Below are 24,492 nucleotides of genomic sequence, written 5' to 3'. Positions count from 1 at the left end.
AGTACAGAAAAATATCATTGGTATTGTGGTTAGTTGTAGAGCTCAAACTGATTTAGTCAGCATTCTTAGGAAGGTTAGCCTGGTTTCTGTGTCCAGTATCTCTGAATGACTGCATAGCTACTGTACATCGTTACAATCTGTGTGAAAGTGCAAGATGCTATATAAAATTTAAAAAATGGAACGCTCCATTCCTTTTTTATTTTTATATAGCACCTTTTACTTTTTGTATTCTTTCGAGCATGGATTCAATTAATGATGTTATTTTTGCATCTCAGCCTCCTTGGATTATTCCTTTTTATGATTTGAGTGCGAGTACTTTTTGAACTCTACAGATGTTTTCTCTTCCACACATTCTTTCATTCTAGCATGACGGCAAACCCTCATACTGGTTTTCTATATATATACAGTGGGGGGGAAAAGTATTTAGTCAGCCACCAATTGTGCAAGTTCTCACACTTAAAAAGATGAGAGAGGCTTGTAATTTTCATCATAGGTACACTTCAACTATGACAGACAAAATGAGAGAAACAAAATCCAGAAAATCACATTGTAGGATTTTTAATGAATTTATTTGCAAATTATGGTGGAAAATAAGTATTTGGTCACCTACAAACAAGCAAGATTTCTGGCTCTCACAGACCTGTAACTTCTTCTTTAAGATGCTCCTATGTCCTCCACTCGTTACCTGTATTAATGGCACCTGTTTGAACTTGTTATCAGTATAAAAGACACCTGTCCACAACCTCAAACAGTCACACTCCAAACTCCACTAAGGCCAAGACCAAAGAGCTGTCAAAGGACACCAGAAACAAAATTATAGACTTGCACCAGGCTGGGAAGATGGAATCTGCAATAGGTAAGCAGCTTGGTTTGAAGAAATCAACTGTGGGAGCAATTATTAGGAAATGGAAGACATACAAGACCACTGATAATCTCCCTCATTTTATCTGTCATAGTTGAAGTGTACCTATGATGAAAATTACAGGCCTCTCATCTTTTTAAGTGTGAGAACTTGCACAATTGGTGGCTGACTAAATACTTTTTTGCCCCACTGTATATATACATATATACAGTTGTAGTCGGAGGTTTACATACACCTTAGCCAAATACATTTCAACTCAGTTTTTCACAATTCCTGACATTTAATCCCAGTAAAAATTCCCTGTTTTAGGTCAGTTAGGATCAACACTTTATTTTAAGAATGTGAAATGTCAGAATAACAGAAGAGAGAATGATTTATTTCAGCTTTTATTTCTTTCATCACATTCCCAGTGAGTCAGAAGTTTACATACACTCAATGAGTATTTGGTAGCATTGCCTTTAAATTGTTTAACTTGTGTCAAACGTTTCGGGTAGCCTTCCACAAATTTCCCACAATAAGTTGGGTGAATTTTGGCCCATTCCTCTTGACAGAGCTGGTGTAACTGCTTTTTCAGTTCTGCCCACAAATTTTCAATAAGATTGAGGTCAGGGCTTTGTGGTGGCCACTCCAATACCTTGACTTTGTTGTCCTTGAGCAATTTTGCCACAACTTATGAAGTATGCCTGGGGTCATTGTCCATTTGGAAGACCCATTTGCGACCAAGCTTTAACTTCCTGACTGATGTCTTGAGATGTTGCTTCAATATATCCAGATAATTTTCCGGACTCATGATGCCATCTATTTTGTGAAGTGCACCAGTCCCTCCTGCAGCAAAGCACCCCCACAACATGATGCTGCCACCCCTGTGCTTCACGATTGGGATAGTGTTCTTCGGCTTGCAAGCCTCCCCCTTTTTCCTCCAAACATAACGATGGTCATTATGGCCAAACAGTTCTATTTTTGTTTCATCAGACCAGAGGACATTTCTCCCAAAAGTACGATCTTTGTCCCCATGTGCAGTAGCAAAACGTAGTCTGGCTTTTTTATGGCGGTTTTGGAGCAGTGGCTTCTTCCTTGCTGAGCGGCCTTTCAGGTTATGTCGATTATAGGACTCGTTTTACTGTGGATATAGATACTTTTGTACCCTTTTCCTCCAGTATCTTCACAAGGTCGTTTGCTGTTGTTCTGGGACTGATTTGCACTTTTCGCACCAAAGTACGTTCATCTTTAGGAGACAGAACGCGTCTCCTTCCTGAGCGGTATGACGGCTGCGTGGTCCCATGGTGTTTATACCTGCGTACTATTGTTTGTACAGATGAACGTGGTACCTTCAGGTGTTTGGAAATAGCTCCCAAGGATGAACCAGACTTGTGGAGGTCTACAAAGGTCTTGGCTGATTTCTTTTGATTTTCCCATGATGTCAAGCAAAAAGGCACTGAGTTTGAAGGTAGGCCTTGAAATACATCCCGAGGTACACCTCCAAATGATGTCAATTAGCCTATCAGAAACTTCTAAAGCCATGACATCATTTTCTGGATTTTCCCAAGCTGTTTAAAGGCAGTCTGCCCTGACCTTAGAGATCCTTTTTATGTCGCTATTTTGGTTTGGTCAGGGCGTGAGTTGGGGTGGGCATTCTATGTTTTGTGTTTCTTTGTTTGGTGGTGTGGTTCTCAATCAGAGGCAGCTGTCTATCATTGTCTCTGATTGAGAACCATACTTAGGTAGCTCTTGCCCACATGGGTTTTGTGGGTAGTTGTTTTCTGTTTTGTGTGTCTGCACCAGACAGAACTGTTTCGTTTGTTCCGCTTTGTTATTTTTTGTTCTAGTGTTCAGCTGTATTAAATATCATGAACACGTACGACGCTGCACCTTGGTCTACTCCTTCTTCCTCAGACGAACATCGTTACACAGTCAACTTAGTGTATGTAAACTTCTGACCCACCGGAATTGTGATACAGTTAATTACAAGTGAAATAATCTGTCTGGAAAAATTACTTGTGTCATGCACAAAGTAGATGTCCTGACCGACTTGCCAAAACTATAGTTTATTAACAACAAATTTGTGGAGTGGTTGAAAAAAGAGTTTTGCTGACTCCAACCGAAGTGCTTGTAAACTTCCGACTTCAACTGTATATACAGGGAGTACCAGTACCGAGTCGATGTGCAGGGGTACGAGGTAATTGAGGTAGCTTTGTACATATAGGTAACGGGTAAAGTGACGAGGCAACAGGATAGATAATAGACAGTAGCAGCAGTGTATGTGAAAGTGTGTGTGTGTGGCGTCAGAATGCTTGTATGCTTGCATGTTATGTGTGTGAGCATATGTAGTGTGTGTGTTGGGGTGTCAGTGTAAGTATGTGTGAGTGTTTGGGTAGACTCCAGTGTTTGTGAGATTTTGTTATTAAAAGGGTCAATGCAGGTATACCCGGGTATCCATTTGATTAGCTATTTAGCAGCCTTGTTTAGCAGTCTTGTGGCTTGGGGTTAGAAGCTGTAGCAAGTAGAACAGAGAGAACAGTCTATGGCTTGGGTTGCTGGAGTCTTCCTCTGACTCCGCCTAGTATAGAGGTCCTGGATGGCAGGGAGCTCGGCCCCAGTGATGTACTGGGCCGTACTCACCACCCTCTGTAGCGCCTTGCGGTCGGGCGCCTTGCAGTTGCCGTACCAAGCAGTGATGCAGCCAGTCAAGATGTTTTCAAAGGTGAAGCTGTTGAACTTTTTGAGGATTTCAGGGCCCATGCCAAATCCTTTCATCCTCCTGATGGGAAGAGGCAATGTTGTGCCCTCTTCAAACTGTGTGGGTGTGTGTTTACCATGTTAATTCATTAGTGATGTGGACACTGAGAAAGTTGAAGCTCTTGACCCGCTACACGACAGCCCCATTGATATGGATGGGGCCGTGCTCGCCCCTGCATTTCCTTTAGTCCACGATCAGCTCCTTTGTGTCGCTGACTTTGAGTGAAAGGTTGTTGCCCTGGCACCACACTGCCAGGTCTTTGACCTCCTCCCTATAGGCTTTCTCATAGTTGTCGGTGATCAGTCCTATCAGCGTGGGCGGATGTGTTGTTGCCTACCCTCACCGCCTGGGGGCGGCCTGTCAGGAAGTCTGGGATCCAGTTACAGAGGGAGGTGTTCAGTCCCAGGGTCCTGAGCTTGGTGATTATTTGTTCATTTGGACGATGCTGTTGATTGCTGAGCTGTAGTCATTGAACATCATTCTTATATAGGCATTAATTTTGTCCTGGTGGGTGGGGGCAGTGTAGGGTGCAATAGAGATTGCATCATCTGTGGGTTCAGGGTGTCTGGGATGATGGTGTTGATGTGATACATGACCCACATTTCAAAGCATTTCATGGCTATATATCTTAGTGCTACGGGGCGATAGTTATTTAGGCAGGTTACCTTGGCGTTCTTGGGACCGGGACTATGGTGGTTGGCTTGAAACAAGTTGGTATTACAGACCGGGTCAGGGATAGGTTGAAAATGTCAGTGAAGACACTTGCTAGATGGTCAGCACATGCTCTGAGTACACATCCTGGTATTCCGTCTGGCCCCGTGGCCTTGCGAATGTTAACCTGTTTATAGGTCTTACATCGGCTACGGAGAACAAGATCACACAGTCGTCCGGAACAGCTGGCACTGTCATGCATGGTTCAGTGTTGCTTGCCCTCAAAGCGAGCATAGAAGGCATTTAGCTTGTCTGGTAGGCTCGCGTTGCTGGGCAGCTCGCGGCTGGGTTTCCATTTGTAATCCGTGAAAGTTTGCACGCCCTGCCACATCCGATGAGCGTCAGAGACGGTGTAGGATTCAATCTTAGTCCTTTATTGACGGTTTGCCTGTTTGATGACTCGTTGGCGGTCGTAGTGTGATTTCTTATAAACGTCCAGATTAGTGACCCGCTCCTTGAAAAGCAGCAGCTCTTGTCTTTAGCACAGTGTGGGTGTTGCCTGTAATCCATGGCTTCTGGTTGGGTTATGGACGTATGTATGGTCACTTTTGTGACAACGTCGTCGATGCACTTATTAATGAAGCCGGTGACTGAAGTGGTAAACACCTGAATGTTATCGGATGAATCCCGGGACCTATTCCAGTCTGTGCTTGTGAAACAGCCCTGTAGATTAGCATACACATCATCGGATCACTTCCGTATTGAGTCCGTAACTGGTACTTCCTGTTTGAGTTTTTGCTTGTAGGAGGATAGAGTTATGGTCTGATTTGCCAATGGGAGGGTGAGGAAGGTGTGTGGAGTAAAGGTGATCTAGAGGTTTGCCACAGTGTGTGCTGGTGATTTTGTCATTGTATGGCCAGTGTCTGGTTGTCTTTCATGTCTCAAATCAGATCAAATCAAACTTTATTTGTCACATGCGCCGAATACAACAAGTGTAGACCTTACCATGAAATGCTTACTTACAATCCCTTAACCAACAGTGCAGTACAAGAAGAGTTAAGAAAATATTTACCAAATAAAGTTTAAAAAAATAAATAGAAAAAGTAACACAATAAAATAACAATAACGAGGCTATATACAGGGGGTACCGGTACCGAGCCAGTGTGCGGGGGTAAAGGTTAGTTGAGGTAATTTGTACATGTAGGTGGGGTGAAGTGACTATGCATAGATAATAAACAGCGAGTAGCAGCAGTGTACAAAACAAATGGGGGGATGTCAATGTAAATAGTCCGGTGGCCATTTGATTCATTGTTCAGCATTCTTATGTCTTGGGGTTAGAAGCTATTAAGGAGCCTTTTGATCCTAGACTAGGCGCTCCGTTACCGCTTGCCATGCGGTAGCAGAGCAAGTCTATGACTTGGGTGTTTTATGGGCTTTCCTCTGACACCGCCTATTATATAGGTCCTAGATGGCAGGAAGCATGGCCCCAGTGATGTACTGGGCTGTATGCACTACCCTCTGTAGCGCATTATGGTCAGATGCAGAGCAGATACCATACCAGGCGGTGATGCAACCGGTCAGGATGCTCTCGATGGTGCAGCTGTAGAATTTTGAGACACCAAGGAACTTGAAACTCGCGACCCGCTCCACTACACCCCCGTCGATGTTAATGGGGGCCTGTTCGGCCCGCCTTTTCCTGTAGTCCGCGATCAGCTCCTTTGTCTTGCTCACATTGAGGGAGAGGTTGTTGTCCTGGCACCACACGGCCAGTTCTGACCTCCTCCCTATAGGCTGTCTCGTCGTTGTCTGTGATCAGTCAGCAAACTTAATGATGGTGTTGGAGTCGTGTTTGGCCACGCAGTTGTGGGTGAACAGGTAGTACAAGAGGGTACCAAGTACACACCCTTGAGGGGCCCCCGTGTTGAGGATCAGAGTGGCAGACGTGTTGTTGCCTACCCTTACCACCTGGGGGCGGCCCATCAGGAAGTCCAGGATCCAGTTGCAGAGGGAGGTGTTTAGTCCCAGGGTCCTTAGCTTAGTGATGAGCTTCATGGGCACTATGATGTTGAACGCTGAGCTGTAGTCAATGAACAGCATTCTCACATAGGTGTTCCTTTTGTCCAGGTGGGAAAGGGCAGTGTGGAGTGTGATTGAGATTGCGTCATCTGTGGAACTGTTGGGGCGGTATGCGAATTGGAGTGGGTCTAGGGTATCCAGGAGGATGCTGTTGATGTGAGCCATGATCAGCCTTTCAAAGCACTTCATGGCTACTGACGTGAGTGCTACAGGGCGGTAATCATTTAGGCAGGTTACCTTCACTTCCTTGGGCACAGGGACTATGGTGGTCTGCTTCAAACATGTAGTTATTACAGACTCGGTCAGGGAGAGGTTGAAAATGTCAGTGAAGACACTTGCCAGTTGGTCCACACTTGCTTTGACTACACGTACTGGTAAACCGTCTGGCTCCACGGCTTTGTGAATTTGGACCTGTTTAAAGGTCTTGCTCACATTGGCTACCGAGAGCGTATTCACACAGTCGTCCAGAACAGCTGGTGCTCTTTTGCATGCTTCAGTGTTGCTTGCCTCGAAGAGAGCATAAAAGGAATTTACTCGTCTGGTAGGTTCGCGTCACTGGGCAGCTCGCGTCTGGTTTTCCCTTTGTAGTCCGTAATAGTTTTCAAGCCCTGCCACATCCGACGAGCGTCAGAGCTGATGTAGTAGGATTCAATCTTAATACTGTATTGATGTTTTGCTTGTTTGATGGTTCGTCTGAGGGCATAGCGAGATTTCTTATAAGCGTCCGGATTAGTGTCCCGCTCCTTGAAAGCGGCAGCTCTAGTCTTTAGCTCGATGCGGATGTTGCCTGTAATCTATGGCTTTTGGTTGGGATATGTATGTACGGTCACTGTGGGGACTACGTCGTCGATGCACTAATTGATGAAGTTGATGACTGAGGTGGTATACTCCTTAATGCCATTGGATGAATTCCAGAACATATTCCAGTCTGTGGTAGTAGAACAGTCCTGTAGCGTAGCATCTGCGTCATCTGACCACTATGTCAGTGTATTCACACCTCACCATCATCCTGACCTGTCCTTTCCCCCTCTGTCACCAGCCCAGCATGTGGTGTGTCATCCCTGGAGTCGCTTCCTGCTCTACTCTCTGCTCAACTCTGGAGAGAGCTGCCTGCTGCACCCAGCTACACTCACACTGGTAAGACTGCACCCAGCCACACTCACACTACTCACACTGGTAAGACTGCACCCAGCCACACTCACACTACTCACACTGGTAAGACTGCACCCAGCCACACTCACACTACTCACACTGGTAAGACTGCACCCAGCCACACTCACACGACGCACACTGGTAAGACTGCACCCAGCCACACTCACACTACGCACACTGGTAAGACTGCACCCAGCCACGCTCACACTACGCACACTGGTAAGACTGCACCCAGCTACACTCACACTACTCACACTGGTAAGACTGCACCCAGCCACACTCACACTACTCACACTGGTAAGACTGCACCCAGCCACACTCACACTGGTAAGACTGTACCCAGCCACACTCACACTACTCACACTGGTAAGACTGCACCCAGCCACACTCACACTGGTAAGACTGTACCCAGCCACACTCACACTACTCACACTGGTAAGACTGCACCCAGCCACACTCACACTGGTAAGACTGTACCCAGCCACACTCACACTACTCACACTGGTAAGACTGTACCCAGCCACACTCACACTACTCACACTGGTAAGACTGTACCCAGCCACACTCTGCTAGGTGAACTGAACGAGTGTGCTCGCATACTCCATTAAAAGACCTTTGCTTGAAAAATTAGAAGATAGCGGCAATAGTACTGTTTTTCTTGAGACGCCATAGCCAGTATATACTTCCTCAAAATAGTTAGAATTCATCTAAGATAACTCAAGAATACTGCAATTCATTTAAATGTTTTTGCCAAGGATCTTAGTCACATAATTTTACATCTAACTAAGATGTTTGGTGCAGTATTTTTCAAGGGAAAAAATCTGCTTAAACGAATTGTCTGTCGTTGAATGACAACAAACACTTAATTGAAGAATCCCTACTGTTGACCAATCACCGAAGAATGGGCGTAGACTTTTTCTACCGAATTTCCGCTTGTCACAAGAAAAATGTTTGTGTGGACAAATAGCCGAAAACCCTTGCTGAAGACAAACGTCCCAAAACGGCGTCATAATAAATACACATATATGAACTACTCCGAACTGTTTCGGATGGGAAGCATGCAAATGCTTCAAGACTGCACCCGGACACACTCACTACTGTTGGTCTTTGAAGCAGTGCAGGACCATTTTGAAGTGTATTCAAATGTGTCTTTGCCTTCTGTTTGTAAGCACCCCGATGAAGCCTTGAATACCAACACATGTCTCTCCCATGCAGCTGTTGCGCTATGGCAGTAGGGTGGTGGTGTGGGAGCCAGACCTGTGTCAGATGTTGGAGGCGGTGGAGAAGAGAGGCCTGAGCTGGGAGAGAACAAAACACAGGCCCTGAGACAGCTGCTCACACAGGTACAGTACACAACACACTGACTGGAACACATACAGCAGCAGAGTAAAACGCAAACAGAGAGCACACAGGCTAAGCCCTATGAGACTATGTTTAACATCACTGAGACACCGTCTTTAAATTGTCCCATGTTCAAGCAGCCCCCTGTCACCACCTCTACGCCATTGTGTCACACATGACAGTGGCAGGACACAGGCCCTCATAGGGTTCATCTGGCTCAGTAATGGAATGTTACTGCACTGAAAGTCATCACTGTCCCCATTTGTCATGTGATACACCATCATGCTGGCCCTGCTGCCTCCCTTAGTGACAGAGCTTTGACGTGTGTGTGTGTGTGTGACTGACTCTTATTCAGGGGTTAGCAGAGCTGAATGTACTCCAGCAGTGTGCGCTTCAGTAGCTTGTCAGATCAGAGCGGGTCTTATGGGAGACTGGCCTGTCACGATATCCGCTGCATGCTGCCTCTTATAATAATAATAATAATAATAGATTTATTTTATATAGCGCTTTTCATTACAAATAGAATCTCAAATATGCTGTAAATACAAACAAAACAAATGTATAAATCTGTCAGGTCTTGGTGATGGTCTTCCACAGATTCAGATAAGGTGTGTTCAGCCAGGCAGTTAAGAAAAGCTGGGCAGTAGCGTAAGCGGATGGACCTTCGATGGCACTGAGAGGGAGCGGCGTCAGTCAGTTACTTAGACAGGCCCGGAGCGCTTCATCAGGCACCTCGTTTGTTGTCTCCTCCTCTGTAGGTAGGCTGGATAGTCCACTACTGAAGTGCAGCACCCACCTGGGTGCTTCAACAGCTAGAAGTGCCAGAAAGACCAGCACACCTCAGCAGTAGTCAGGAAACAGTCCCCTACGAGGCGGACCTCTCAACCCCTCACACCGTAGTGTACATCATTCATGCAAAGAGGGCAGGTGGAAAAAAGCCAGTGCTGTATTATAGCTGTTTCCACCAGACTCCTGTCTCTCATCTCTCTTGTAGTCTCGCTCTCTCTGTCTCTCCTTCACCCACTGACTCTTTCTCACCTCTCCCTCTCTCTTCCTCAGCTCCAGTGCAGTATATTCCACCCCCCTCCTACAGAGGAGAGCAGACTGAGGGCCAATACTCTGATGGAGTCACTGAACTCCCTCCTCCCACAGCCAACGACAACCTGCCCACCAGCATTCTGTATCCTACACTCATGTACCCCGGCGACCCCCCCCCCCCCCCCCCCCCCCACACACAGTAATAGCATAAAAGTTAGTTAGTGTAAGTGATGTTCCTCTTTTTTTTAAAGTCGACAGAGCAGTACTTATCAGTCTTTATTGATTTTTACAGGCCATTGACTAAATCTGTCATACGTGATGCATTCCACTTCATCTCTTGTGCTGTCCCTGCTGTTGCCACGTACTGAGTCTCCACTCATGTTTCAGTACATCTCTGTCAGAGGTGTAGACCAACTTGTTTTAGTCATCAGACACAGACACATGCCATTACAGTGCTCTTTCTAGGAGCTCTCTTTCTCTCGCCTTCCTATCTGTCCTTAACCCCCTTTCTCAGGCGTGTTGGAGAGATGCATCTCTGCCTGTCCGACTTCACTGTGAAGACAGACGGACACATTGGCTCTCAGTTATAGACCTGTTTGATTTATTGATCTATTTATTTATGGCTGTTTTTGCAACCAAACAGCCTTATTCTGAAGAGGTGTCTGGTACGACTCCTGTCATATTATTACTGATTGACTGTGTCAGTAAAAAAAACTAAGGGGGAGCATCCATTAATTTGCCTTTATGTTTGAGGTCTTTCAATAATATAAGTTTATTATAAAGAATTGTTTGGAAAAGAACAGTTGTCATATGTCATTTCAGTAGAAATATAGGCCAATCTGAGGCCACCGATTTGGATGGTCATGGCTAGATGGGATACAGATGTCAAATTGACATCAAAGTTTTTGTTTTTTGCACTTTAGCAAACCATATCTCTTTTCCTAAGATGAACCTAATTCTCCTAGCTTGCTACGTTAATTATCCTAACCTGCTGCGTAAGTTCTCCTGACCTGCTACTAAAAGTACATTCTGGTCAATTCTGACATAAGCTGTATCCCAGGGGTACTGTTGCTTGAGTACTGCAGGATTTTGTTCCCAACTAGGCACTACACCTGACCAACTGAGCTAATTGATCAGTAAAGTGATTCCCTAAATTCAACACAACTGGTCTTCCGGTCAGTTAAATCAAAACATGAAGTGGCTGCTGCACTCCAGGACCAGGGTTGCCATCCCGTGCTGTATCCCTTCTAGCCGATTTACAGCCAACTGCAGTTATGGAATGTTTGCTCACGAGTATAGTTCATTGGCTGATCCCTCCTGGTGACCTGGATGGAGGTACTGTATGTGATCCTTCATAACCCATAGGAAGTCCCACCCAGTTGACTACTTCAAATGGTGAAAGTCCCCAATGGTGTTGCCCATGCTGAAACGAGCTTTTGGCATTAGTCCTCTGTCTATGGGTTTACTTGCGTTCGTGGTAAACGGGAGGGGGAGGGATATACCGCGTACAACGGCCTGTGTGCCGCTCTAAAATTTCCGTCTGGAAACTACCTCCTTCCATGTAATCGCTGGCTATCATTCGTCCAAGCAGAGCCAGCCGGTGCGATCGTGGCAGTGGCGGAGTGGAGCAAGCGACTTTTGTATGTAAATTAACATTTCAAACGCGATATTGTCACCTGAGTATTGTAGCAAATACTCCGCAACTGATGTCTCCATCTTTACGAGGAAACTGATGCTAGCGAGAAAGAATCGTTAGTTTTGCTATCGTTATATATCGCACTGTTTCTTACTACGAGGTGAGTGAACGGCGAGTTTGTGATGTCGAAGTCTAGTGTCCACAGCTGACCAGTAGCGAGCGAAATGCATGCATTTGGGATACAGATGGGTTTACATTGCCATTCAAATTCTCGATGGCCGGTTTATTCACAAGTAGTCCCGTCAGGTAATGAAATGCTGCTATTTCATGTACCTCGGTTGTTTTCAAAGATAGCGAACTGCACACCACAAACGCGAACGTCTTCTAAAACCATGCAACAAAGATCATTGTGGCTCGAGCCTCTTCCTTGAAATGGTGTCTGACATACTAATGATGGGAAACATGAAATTGAAGGATCGTTCAAGTCCACTGTATGCAAAACAGCTTCCAAGTAGGGTCAGAAATGGGTCATTTTGATTGGCAGTATATTAACCTTTATCTCAACAAGTTTACGTTTTGTATGACTTCCTCAAAGTATCAATTATTGGCAACAAAATACTTGGTCAATAACCAGTGCTTCTCTGAAAGAATAAAATAACAGCTGTATGTATCACGCAGAGAGCTCAGATATTGTAATGTATCCCACCCTGAACCTCAAACCCCTGACAGATTATATGTTGCAACATACTGTACTAGATTACATTTAATGTATTAAGAAAATATCTTACAACAGCCTACATACACAGTTTGATGGCCCATTCTGTAATGGACAGCCAGGGGTGTCATGCACACGTTATTTTATAGGGGGCACGAATTATGTGTGGATGAATTCTTTAGCATGGTCTGGAGCCCCCTCCAGATTGTAAGAAAAAGCTGTTTCAGGTGTTGGACAATTTAGGATTTTTCAATCTATAGCCATATGATTATACCTAATTCCATGTAAAATATATGTATTTTTCTGCATAGGTTATGTAAACATACCTCTTTTCCTGTATAATTGTAATTTTCATTAAAATGCCACACTGGTATATAGTATCATAACCTTTAAATATGCTTCTCTGCATCTTTGCTAGCCCAGCTGGCTGCATATTGCGCTCGTATTCCTTTCCATCTTTTGTCATCTGCATCCAACTGGACTCCATGCAGCCGGCTATACACTCATGGCCCCCGCGACTGGCTCTACATAAAACATCCTCCTTTCGGGGGCGAGGGTGCCAATTTCCTCCTTAACTAGCTTTAAAAATATGCACACTGTCTTAATAAAACACAATTTTCGACCACCATGCTTGAGTGGTTAGTGCTACTTCCTGATGTTGCACACGGCGTTCAGCCAGGGATAAACAGACTGCTGCAGCTTGATTGGCTGAACATCAGAGGTAGCATTAGCCACTCTAGCATGGTGGTGGAGCATTTTAGACAGTACCCATATTTTTTCCCCAGCGGCTCTTCGGTAAAACTAGTTGAGGAAATTGAAGCTCTTACAGCCTGAATTGAGGATGCTTTATGTATGAGCCGGTCGCCAGGAGACGAGTGTATAGAGGGGTTGGTTGTTTAGCATAGAACCCGACACGTGCGCAACTATGGAGAAACTGGGTTGGCTTAGATTGTTGACAACATGTAAACTACATTTTGTCTCCAAGTGTTTATTGAAAACATACACTGAACAAAAATGTATAAGTGCAACATCTAACAATTTCTAAGATTTTACTGAGTTACAGTTCATATAAAGAAATCAGTCAATTGAAATAATGTATTGGTACCTAATCTATGGATTTCACATGACTGGGAATACAGATACTTTTTATTTATTTTTATAAAAAGGTAGGGGGGTGGATCAGAAAACCAGTCAGTATCTCGTGTGACCACCATTTGCCTTATGCAGCACGACACATCTCCTTCGCATAGAGTTAATAAGGCTGTTGATTGTGGAATGTTGTCCCACTCTTCAATGGCTGTGGGAAGTTACTGGATATTGGCGGAAACTGGAACACGCCGTTGTACACGTCGATCCAGAGCATCCCAAACATGCTCAATGGGGGACATGTCTTGTGAGTATGCAGGCCATGGAAGAACTGGGACATTTTCAGCTTCCAGGAATTGTGTACAGATCCTTGGGACATGGGGGGCTTGCATTATCATGCTGAAACATGAGGGATGGCGGTGGATGAATGGCACGACAATGGGTCTCAGGATCTCGTCACGGTATCTCTGTGCTTTCAAATTGCCATTGATAAAATGCATTTGTGTTCGTTTGCCATAGCTTATGCCTGCCCATACCATAACCCCACCATGGGGATCTCTGTTCACAAAGTTGTCATCAAACCGCTTGCCCACACGATGCCATACATGCTGTCTGCCATTTGCCCAGTAGAGTTGAAACCAGGATTCATCTGTGACGAGCACACTTCTCCACTTTTCAACCCTGAGACGGTTTCTGACAGTTTGTGCAGAAATTCTTCGGTTGTGCAAACCCACAGTTTCATCAGTTGTACGGGTGGCTGGTCTCAGACAAACCCGCTGGTGAAGAAGCTGGATGTGAAGGTCCTGGGCTGGCATGGTTACACATGTGCGGTTGTGAGGCCGGTTGGACAAATTCTCTAAAATTGTTGGAGGCGGCTTATGGTAGAGAAATGAACATTCAGTTCTCTGGCAACAGCTCTGGTGGACATTCCTGCAGTCAGCATGCCAATTTCATGCTCCCTCAACTTGAGACATCGGTGGCATTGTTGTGACACTTTAGTGGCCTTAGTAAGAGTGCACCTGTGTAATGATCATGCTGTTTAATCAGCTTATTTTTTAACCCCCTTTTCTCCCCATTTGCGTGGTATCCAATTGGTAGTCAGTCTTGTCTCATCGCTGCAACTCCCATACGGACTCGGAGAGGCAAAGGTCGAGAGCCGTGCGTCCTCCCAAACACAACCCAACCATGTGTTCCTCTGCTTCTTGACACAGTGTCCACTTAACCCGGAAGCCAGCCGTTACCAATGTGTCGGAGGAAACACCTGGCAACCGTGCCAGCGTGCACTGTGCCCGGCCCACCACAGGAGTCGCTAGTGCGCAATGGGACAAGGACATCCCTGCCAGCCAAACCCTCCCTTATCCCCGACAACGCTGGGCCAATTGTGCGCCGCCCCATGGGTCTCCCGGTCGCGGCCGGCTGCGACAGAGCCTGGACTCGAACCCAGAATCTCTAGTGGCACAGCTTGCACTGCAATGGCCCTTAATCAGCTTCTTGATATGCTGCACCTGTCAGGTGGATGTATTATCTTGGCAAAGGAGAAATGCTCACTAACAGGGATGTAAACAAATTTGTGCACAACATTTGAGAGAAATACATTTTTTTGTGTGTGTAACATTTCCGGGATTTATTTCAGCTCATGAAACAGGACCAACTCTTAACATGTTGCGTTTATATTTTTGTCCAGTGTAAATACATTTGCACAATGAGCGCTTGTCTCGCAAATACATTGTTATAGTTGTTGGTTAGCTATATAGTGAATTTTAGCATTGCCATGAAATCCTTAACACCTCCAAAGCAAGACATGATATCAAGAATAACATGAATCTAGCTGAAACGGGTCACTTACCATTCCCCACATGGGAGTTTCTTGTCATTGTTTGTAGCGATCTGGCCATCCAGAATCACAACTCACGAACTTCTGCCCCATTTGAAGCGTGCGCATCGTTTTCGTGACGTTGTCAGCTAACCCATCTATAGCCAGCTGCATGGACCCCAGTTGGATGCAGATGACAAACTACGTAAAAGGAATAATACGGCCGGTTGGCCTACATCTCTGCTAAAATATTTAAAGGAACGCGAGTCTTATTTAGTAATTGCTTGCTTTTCTAAAGTCTAGCGACCTTGCCAGCAGGCATGCCTGATAAGATAGACAAGTTACTCTAACTTGATCGCCTGCAATGGCTTGGTAGATGGTTTCCCAGTCGACCAACCTCATAACTATCTGGGCTAGCTAAAGCCAACTTCATAAAATTGCTAGATGGCTATTATTACAGAGAAACAACCATTTTTAGTTTGATTTATTAATCAAGAAGGAATCAATAAGCTACAAAGCTTCATCAAATTAATTTACAAACATACCTCCTGCAAGTCCTGCCCATCACTGGCATCTAAAATCAAATCAAAATAATTGTTAGTGTGTCTCTCTCCTCCACTGACAATACTGTCTGCATGCACTAAGGATCCTGAGTGGCGCAGAGGTCTAAGGCACTGCATCGTAGTGCTAGAGGCGTTACTACAGACCTGTGTTTGATCCCGGGCTGTATCACAACCGGCCGTGTTCGGGAGTGACCGTAGGGCGGCGCACAATTGGCCCAGCATCGTCCGGGTTAGGGGAGGGTTTGGCTGGGGTAGGCCGTCATTGTAAATAAGAATTTGTTCTTAACTGACTTGCCTAGTTAAATTAAATAAAAATCTAACGTCCTGCCTAGAATATCTTTGCTCCTTGGTGCACCTTGTAAGGAACCACTTATTAGGGAGAATAGGGGGGTTACTCTTTGCCTGGTCCAGTCAGTGTGCCCCCTCCGTAAAGTACCACTGACAAATTATTATAAAATGTGGGCTTACAAATGAAGTTTAGTCATAAATTTAACATCTGAAAATGTTTAAAACAGGACAAATCTGAGGGGCACGTGCCCTTGTCCCCCCTATGGGCATGACACCTCTGGACACAGCTGATGGGTGGGCTTACAGTAAATGGGTGCATTTTGGAGTGTCATTTCTCAAATTCTGTGCTTTGAATGATGCCGGTGGGATATGATTGATCTGCCCTAGTCGCTTGCCCTCTCTGCTCCACCTTAATATCCCAGCACTTTGTCTAGTCCGATGGAAACATCAATGCTCGATGCCCATGTCCATGGTGTTGACACTAATAAAATCTATGTCCTTCTTGGCTATGCTTGTAACGAAACATGGATATGGGGCTCCCTACTACTAAGCCTCTTCCCTGGTTGTCCGTCTTAGAAATATTTGACTTATTGACTTGCATGTTTAGTACAAAAAGCTGGAAGGCAGCCCAAAGATGTTTTCAGAATGCGCAAATTGTTCCTAATCGAACACTGTCTGTATTCTGCTGCTCCAACTGTATCATCAGCACCCATTTTTGCTGACAGAGTAGATGTTGCAAGGTTTCTCAAAGTATATCGTGGTGATTCAGTCAAATGCCCTGTCATAGCCTATGTCAAATCACACAGCTTGCATAACCCAATCTCTGAATCTTCAGGCATTATTTTAATTAAATAGTCTAACCATAGGAGGGTAAGTGTCTGAGTAGGGGAATGCAACTGAAGAGTTCAGAATAGAGATACTACATTTTGAGAAACAGCTGAAAAGATGTTATCAGGTGTCAGTCCTCATTCTCTTTCACTTACATCCCTGACACTTTCTCTCACTATCAGATCTCTGTCTTTAGGCCTAACCTTGTTGCGTATTGAAAAAGATAAATGAAATATTCAGCAGAAAAGCAGTTGGCTCCCACAGGGTCTCTCTCATCCCACAGTATACTTTCTTCTGCTTCTCACAATCCCCCCTCTCTGCCACTTCCCCTTCTCGCTCTCTCTGATAATATTATCGATGGAGACATTGCTAAATTATACATTTGGTGTTCTATCGATGCTGTCTTCTCCTCCCTCTACACTTTTGTTTTCTGCTGATGTTTTAAAAGCCAGTGCTCATCAAATATGCATCAGTCCAAGACTCATTTTTATCCTGTTCAAATGTATTAACATGCTCCAAGGGAAAGGAGGCTGGACCTGAGGGAATGTTGAGGCAGCCCACAGCTTAGAGGATGGAGAGTGTATGAGAGGAAGAAAGAGGCTGCAAGACAGGGGCTGGTAAGAAGTCAGTGAAAGTTATTTGGGGGTTTAGATAAGTGGCTTTTAGAAGTTGTTTAAATGGGACAGATAACCTCATTAGAACCTGTGTAATTTATAGTACCGGACCAAACTGGCAGTCCTACAATCTAAGCTAGATGCCCTCAATCTCACACAAATCATCAAGGAACCCACCAGGTACAACCCTAAATCTGTAAACATGGGCATCCTCATAGATATCATCCTAACCAACCTGCCCTCCAAATACAGCTCTGCTGTCTTCAATCAGGATCTCAGCGATCACTGCCTCATTGCCTGTATCCGCTACGGGTCCGCGGTCAAACGACCACCCCTCATCACTGTCAAACGCTCCCTAAAACACTTCTTTCTAATTGACCTGGCCCGGGTATCCTGGAAGGATATTGACCTCATCCCGTCAGTTGAGGATGCCTGGTCATTCTTTAAAAGTAACTTCCTCACCATCTTAGATAAGCATGCCCCGTTCAAAAAATGCAGAACTAAGAACAGATATAGCCCTTGGTTCACTCCAGACCGGACTGCCCTCGACCAGCACAAAAACATCCTGTTGGGGACTGCACTAGCATCGAATAGTCCCCGCGATATGCAACTGTTCAGGGAAGTCAGGAACCAATACACGCAGTCAGTCAGGAAAGCAAAGGCTAGCTTTTTCAAGCAGAAATTTGCATCCTGTAGCTCTAACTCCAAAAAGTTTTGGGACACTGTAAAGTCCATGGAGAACAAGAGCACGTCCTCCCAGCTGTCCACTGCACTGAGGCTAGGTAACACGGTCACCACCGATAAATCCATGATAATCAAAAACTTCAACAAGCTTTTCTCAGCGGCTGGCCATGCCTTCCTCCTGGCTACTCCAACCTCGGCCAACAGCTCCGCCCCCCCCCCCCCGCAGCTACTCGCCCAAGCGTCCCCAGCTTCTCCTTTACCAAAATCCAGATAGCAGATGTTCTGAAAGAGCTGCAAAACCTGGACCCATACAAATCAGCTGGGCTTGACAATCTGGACCCTCTATTTCTGAAACTATCCGCCGCCATTGTCGCAACCCCTATTACCAGCCTGTTCAACCTCTCTTTCATATCGTCTGAGATCCCCAAGGATTGGAAAGCTGCCGCGGTCATCCACCTCTTCAAAAGGGGAGACACCCTGGACCCAAACTGTTACAGACCTATATCCATCCTGCCCTGCCTATCTAAGGTCCTCAAAAGCCAAGTTAATAAACAGATCTCGAATCCCACCGTACCTTCTCCGCTGTGCAATACGGTTTCCGAGCCGGTCACGGGTGCTCCTCAGCCACGCTCAAGGTACTAAACGATATCATAACCGCCATCGATAAAAGACAGTACTGTGCAGCCGTCTTCATCGACCTGGCCAAGGCTTTCGACTCTGTCAATCACCACTCTTTTCTCTGTATATATCAATGATGTTGCTCTTGCTGCGGGCGATTCCCTGATCCACCTCTACGCAGACGACACCATTCTGTATACTTCTGGCCCTTTTTTGGAAACTGTGCTATCTAACCTACAAACGAGCTTCAATGACATACAAAACTCCTTCCGTGGCTTCCAACTGCTGTTAAACGCTAGTAAAACCAAATGGATGCTTTTCAACCGTTCGCTGCCTGCACCCGCCCGCCCGACTAGCATCACCACCCTGGAAGGTTCCGTCCTAGAATATGTGGACATCTATAAATACCTAGGTGTCTGGCTAGACTGTAAACTCTCCTTCCAGACTCATATTAAACATCTCCAATCCAAAATCAAATCTAGAATCGGCTTTCTATTTCGCAACAAAGCCTCCTTCACTCACGCCGCCAAACTTACCCTAGTAAAACTGACTATCCTACCGATCCTCGACTTCGGCGATGTCATCTACAAAATAGCTTCCAATACTCTACTCAGCAAACCAGATGCAGTTTATCATAGTGCCATCCGTTTTGTTACTAAAACACCTTATACCACCCACCACTGCGACCTGTATGCTCTAGTCGGCTGGCCCTCGCTACATATTCGTCGCCAGACCCACTGGCTCCAGGTCATCTATAAGTCCATGCTAGGTAAAGCTCCGCCTTATCTCAGTTCACTGGTCACCATAACAACACCCACCCGTAGCACGCGCTCCAGCAGGTATATCTCACTGGTCATCCCCAAAGCCAACACTACCTATCAAGGCGGTGACCCGTTCCTGTAGGTTCATGCTCTACAACATTCGCAGAGTACGACCCTGCCTCACGCAGGAAGCGGCGCAGGTCCTAATCCAGGCACTTGTCATCTCCCGTCTGGATTACTGCAACTCGCTGTTGGCTGGGCTCCCTGCCTGTGCCATTAAACCCCTACAACTCATCCAGAACGCCGCAGCCCGTCTGGTGTTCAACTTTCCCAAGTTCTCTCACGTCACCCCGCTCCTCCGCTCTCTCCACTGGCTTCCAGTTGAAGCTCGCATCCGCTACAAGACCATGGTGCTTGCCTACGGAGCTGTGAGGGGAACGGCACCTCCGTACCTTCAGGCTCTGATCAGGCCCTACACCCAAACAAGGGCACTGCGTTCATCCACCTCTGGCCTGCTCGCCTCCCTACCTCTGAGGAAGTACAGTTCCCGCTCAGCCCAGTCAAAACTGTTCGCTGCTCTGGCACCCCAATGGTGGAACAAACTCCCTCACGACGCCAGGTCAGCGGAGTCAATCACCACCTTCCGGAGACACCTGAAACCCCACCTCTTTAAGGAATACCTAGGATAGGATAAAGTAATCCTTCTAACCCCCCCCCCCCCCTTAAAAGAGTTAGATGCACTATTGTAAAGTGGTTGTTCCACTGGATATCATAAGGTGAATGCACCAATTTGTAAGTCGCTCTGGATAAGAGCGTCTGCTAAATGACTTAAATGTAAATGTAAATGTACCTTTGGCCGCCTTTCCTTCCAGTTCTCTGCTGCCAATGACTGGAACGAATTGCAAAAATCGCTGAAGTTGGAGACTTATTTCCCTCACCAACTTTAAACATCTGCTATCTGAGCAGCTAACCGATGGCTGCAGCTGTACATAGTCTACCTACCTACCTCATCCCCATACTGTTTTTATTTATTTACTTTTCTGTTCTTTTGCACACGATCATCTGATGATTTTTCACTCCAGTGTTAATCTGCTAAATTGTAATTATTCGCGCATATGGCCTATTTGCCTACCTCCTCATGCCTTTTGCACACAATGTATATAGACTTTTTTTTCCTACTGTATTATTGACTTGTTTATTGTTTACTCCATGTGTAACTCTGTGTTGTCTGTTCACACTGCTATGCTTTATCTTGGCCAGGTCGCAGTTGTAAATGAGAACTTGTTCTCAACTAGCCTACCTGGTTAAATAAAGGTGAAATAAAAAATAAATAAATAAATGGATTTAAAAAGTAAAAATATGATCATATATATATATATATATAACCTTCAAAACGCATAGCAAAATATGCTCTAATGTCAACCAGACAGACCTACTGTAAATTTTGGTTTTACAAGTTCAGTAAAAACATAAATATTTCAGAATACTGTTTAACTGCATTTTCTCTTGTTCTGTGTACGTTAGTGCCTCACCATCGTCACCTCTTGACCATGCTGAGTGTGTGTACAGTCCTCCTGGTGGTTGCTGCTGCAGCCCTCTCCTCTGCAGACTCCGATACGCACAGACACGACTCCAACCTGGAAATCTGTATCCTACTGTTGGTGTCTGTTTCCTCCTTCAGAATATTAAGAGGTGTCCTCTTGGATGACCCTTGATTAGTGTGTATGTATTGAAATGTCTGTCAGCATTTCTTCCTGAACACCCCCCCCCCCCCCCCCTCAGACAAGCGTCTGTTTGAGACCAAGAGGAAAGACCAGCTAAATGCTCTGAAGAACCTGGTGGAGCTCAATGACATCAACCAGCAGTATAAGATCATAGACATCATGCTGAAGGGCCTGTTTAAGGTACAATGGCTCCACTCCTGTTTAACTTCCCTTCATGCTGACCATTAGCTAGAAACAGGATGATGTGGCCTTAGCGGGAAGTAATTGCGGTGTTAGTTTCTTAGCATGTTTAGATTATTATGAGCTCATGAGTAGGCAAATAAGGCCACTTGCCAAGCAGTATCTAAGTAGCCGGTCACTAATAAGACTAGAGTAACCCGGATTTAGCGTCCAAGTCTTCCTTTTGTGCTTAAAGCCTCACTGTATATACTGTATTCCTCCCATATATATATATTGATTCCCAGAGGACATATCTGCTATGTTGTATCTGCTCTGCCCAAGGACAACCATGGTGGTCAACCCACAGTGGGCAATCTACATTGTGTGTGTGTGTTCTGTGAAGGTGTTGGAGGACTCGAAGGCCGTCCTTATTGCAGCCAACATGCAGGCTGATGATCCCTTCCCCATGGATGACAAAATCAAAGAAGGTCAGATTATGGACATTATACCGTTACTACACTTTGCTCTCTCTCCTCCCTCTTTCTCACTCGATGCTAATCTGGTTTGTCTGTCACCATCTTGCTTTTTTTCTCTTCTGCCTGCCTCCCCTTTTCCCTCTCCGCCTCTTACGCTCTCTTTTAGTACGTCAGTCTGCAGTGATTTACGTTCTAGTTTATTTCCTAAGTATGAAATGTAGACTAGTCTCTTTATCTCGCTCCATAGCCTACTCCCATGTGGTGGAGAACACAGCGTTCTTTGGGGACGTGGCATTGCGTTTCCCACGTATTGTCCACCACTACTACGACCGTAACCCTGACTGGGGCGGCCTTCTGCGATGGGGGCTCCGCTTCTGCAACCTCACTGGGGTGTTCACCGGGGGCGCACACCAGCATGTTCTCTCACTGGTGAGACGGGGATGGAACTGGGGCATAGAGGAAATGTTTATACTTTATTTAAAGCCAACAGATGTAATGTATTATATCATCCTTATTACATTCTATAAGCATGTTGTAAGCATACTATTATAACTGTTTTCTATGTGCCAATCTTTTTCTATGGATTCAAAATGGCTGATAACTCTCGCTCCTTGTCTGTCAGATGTCGCAAGAGTTGGGAATAATAGAGAAATCCCCGGACTTCACCAACCCATACCGCACTGAGAGAGACAACGTGAGTAACACACAGTGGCTCTCAGCCTCTGTAACCACATTGTATACAATCGCAATGAAGCCTACCAGACAGACTTGGAAAGCGTGTTATTTTAAGGCTTGTTTAACAAACAAGCTTGACTGTTTGAGACAAGCATAACGTCAGTAAAACTCATACTGACTGCACCTTTCCCATCCTCTGCTGCTTGATTCTCCACACTCCATACACCTATTATTAAAAATGCCTCTCAAACACACGTTCACGCGCTCTGCTTTTCTCTGGCGCAGGTGCTTCACACTGCAGAGGCTTTTCAGAAGATCCTGAGGGAGGAGGAGAAGAGGAGGAGGAAAGAGGACAAGAGGAAAGAGATTAGGAAGGGGCCCCGCATCTCCCGCTCCCGTACTGAGCTATAGTACTTTACCTCAACTCTTGGAGAGAAATGACGAGGAGAAGGAAAATGTAGGGGGATGTCCTAGATTCAGTGATGAAGAGGTTGGGTCTTGGAACCGGTGAGTTCTGTCAAAGGGATAAAGTGGCAGCAGAGCATTTGAGAGGGAACTAGAAGTGTTTGTGGCACATGAACAAACTGGAGAGAAGGAAAGGAGGTTGAGCTCTATCTGTGGAATCAGACTTACTGTATACAGAACTGTGCCCAATCTGCAGTTATTATGAAACAAAGAAAATACAGCTAGCACATGTTGAAGAAGATTTAATAAGGAAAGATCATTTTCATAACTAGATTACATAACTGTACTTTGGAAGAAACAGCAAATACACAATGTTGTGTTTTTTGTGAATAGATTGAATACAATGTACTACCATACAATTGTTTTGATGATGGGATTTTGTATGTATGAGTTGTTTACATTCCCCTTCATCAAGCTTTAAAATATAAAGCTTGAATTTGTTGAATTCTTTTTTGTGTTTAAGTTTTCCTGTCGCCTTCTCCGGAGTTAGCAGATTTATATAATGAGATTTTATGGGTTTGTTGTTGAATGGTCCTAATCTAGGTGTGTGTATCTTGATTTGCGGTACAAGTGTTGATCGCAGAACCACTTTTCATGATGTCTGCCACTTGCTTTCCTAGAGCCGAATGCTTTCTTAGCTCTGTCTGTGTGACTGTCCGCATGAGTGTTAAATGGGGTTTGGTCACTTATGATTTAAAATAAAAACTATTTTACGTATTATTTTGTCTACAATTAGGGAGGGATAATGTCTTAGCGCTGTGTCTTTTGGCAACCACTCATCAGCTTAAACTTCTATATGATGTCACATTTGTTTCTGTCCACCTGATGGCCATAATGAAATGTCAGAACAGCAGTCACCTAGAACAATGCCTTTAAAAAAATCTATATTTTGGCATATCTAGGGAAGATCTCAATTTCTTACTCCTCCTGTCTCCTCAAAATCCATTCAACCAGAAATCCATCCTCTCTGACCACCTCCTATGGGTTTTGAGAAAGCCAGAGGATGCGAGGAGTATACAATTGAGATATTCCCCTAGTGTTTTGTTGCCTCTGCCATTTTGAGGGAAATTGGCTCATTTTAATGCAAATAAGTTATATTCAATATACAGAGGTGATGACTGATTGATTTTGATTTGTTTAGTTTTGTAAATGCGACTATTTATGTATGTTCAGAGCAGTGCAGGCTGGTGGGAGGAGCTAAAAGAGGATGGGCTCATTTTAATGGGTGGAATGGAGTTAATGGAACGGAGTTAAAAGTTTTTTTTTCCATTCCAGACATATTAATGAGCATGTCCTCCTATAGCTCATCACACCAGCCTCCTCTGGTTCAGATTGCTGAGATTCTCATTGCTGAGAATTTACTATCGTGAGTAGATTTATCATACATTTGTTAAGTTTAATAAAATAAAATTACTATGAATCATATTTGTTAATTTGAAATAATTACAAATAAATCACTCAATCGTTGAAGATTATGATAAACGTCAATGTAATGAAATCAGAATGCGGAACATCTGCCACTAGACGGCG

The 24,492-nt window shown here is 44.9% G+C and overlaps 1 protein-coding gene and 1 pseudogene across 3 annotated transcripts; both read left to right on the top strand.

Annotated features, from left to right (window-relative positions):
* LOC139561197 (meiosis inhibitor protein 1-like) overlaps positions 1-10,659 on the top strand; it is a 41,259-nt pseudogene extending 30,600 nt beyond the window's left edge.
* A 652-nt stretch (positions 10,660-11,311) lies between these two features.
* On the top strand, positions 11,312-24,387 carry LOC139536074 (coiled-coil domain-containing protein 134-like). Of its 3 annotated transcripts, XM_071336427.1 has the most exons (8): positions 11,312-11,653; positions 17,307-17,403; positions 20,988-21,110; positions 21,246-21,367; positions 21,750-21,834; positions 22,070-22,251; positions 22,445-22,516; positions 22,783-24,387. In XM_071336427.1, exons 3-8 carry the CDS (start codon positions 21,014-21,016, stop codon positions 22,906-22,908), a joined length of 684 nt encoding a protein of 227 aa, XP_071192528.1. In that variant the 5' UTR covers positions 11,312-11,653; positions 17,307-17,403; positions 20,988-21,013; the 3' UTR covers positions 22,909-24,387. The 3 variants fall into 3 exon arrangements, with proteins under 3 accessions (XP_071192528.1, XP_071192441.1, XP_071192350.1); XM_071336340.1 differs by lacking the exon at positions 17,307-17,403 and having other exon boundaries at positions 11,317-11,497; XM_071336249.1 differs by lacking the exon at positions 17,307-17,403 and having other exon boundaries at positions 11,317-11,653.
* The last annotated feature ends 105 nt before the right edge of the window (positions 24,388-24,492 follow it).

The sequence above is a fragment of the Salvelinus alpinus genome, chromosome 1 (assembly GCF_045679555.1).
Source record: "Salvelinus alpinus chromosome 1, SLU_Salpinus.1, whole genome shotgun sequence".
Classification (NCBI taxonomy): Eukaryota; Metazoa; Chordata; class Actinopteri; order Salmoniformes; family Salmonidae; genus Salvelinus; species Salvelinus alpinus.
This window is presented reverse-complemented; position numbering and strand designations above follow the sequence as displayed.

Coding starts and splice junctions, on each gene's coding strand:
- LOC139536074 (XM_071336427.1), top strand. CDS start 21,014: ATGCTGAGTGTGTGTACAGTCCTCCTGGTGGTTGCTGCTGCAGCCCTC. Junction 21,111..21,245: donor CGACTCCAACCTGGAAATCT/GTATCCTACTGT, acceptor CCCCCCCCTCAG/ACAAGCGTCTGTTTGAGACC. Junction 21,835..22,069: donor GGATGACAAAATCAAAGAAG/GTCAGATTATGG, acceptor CTCGCTCCATAG/CCTACTCCCATGTGGTGGAG.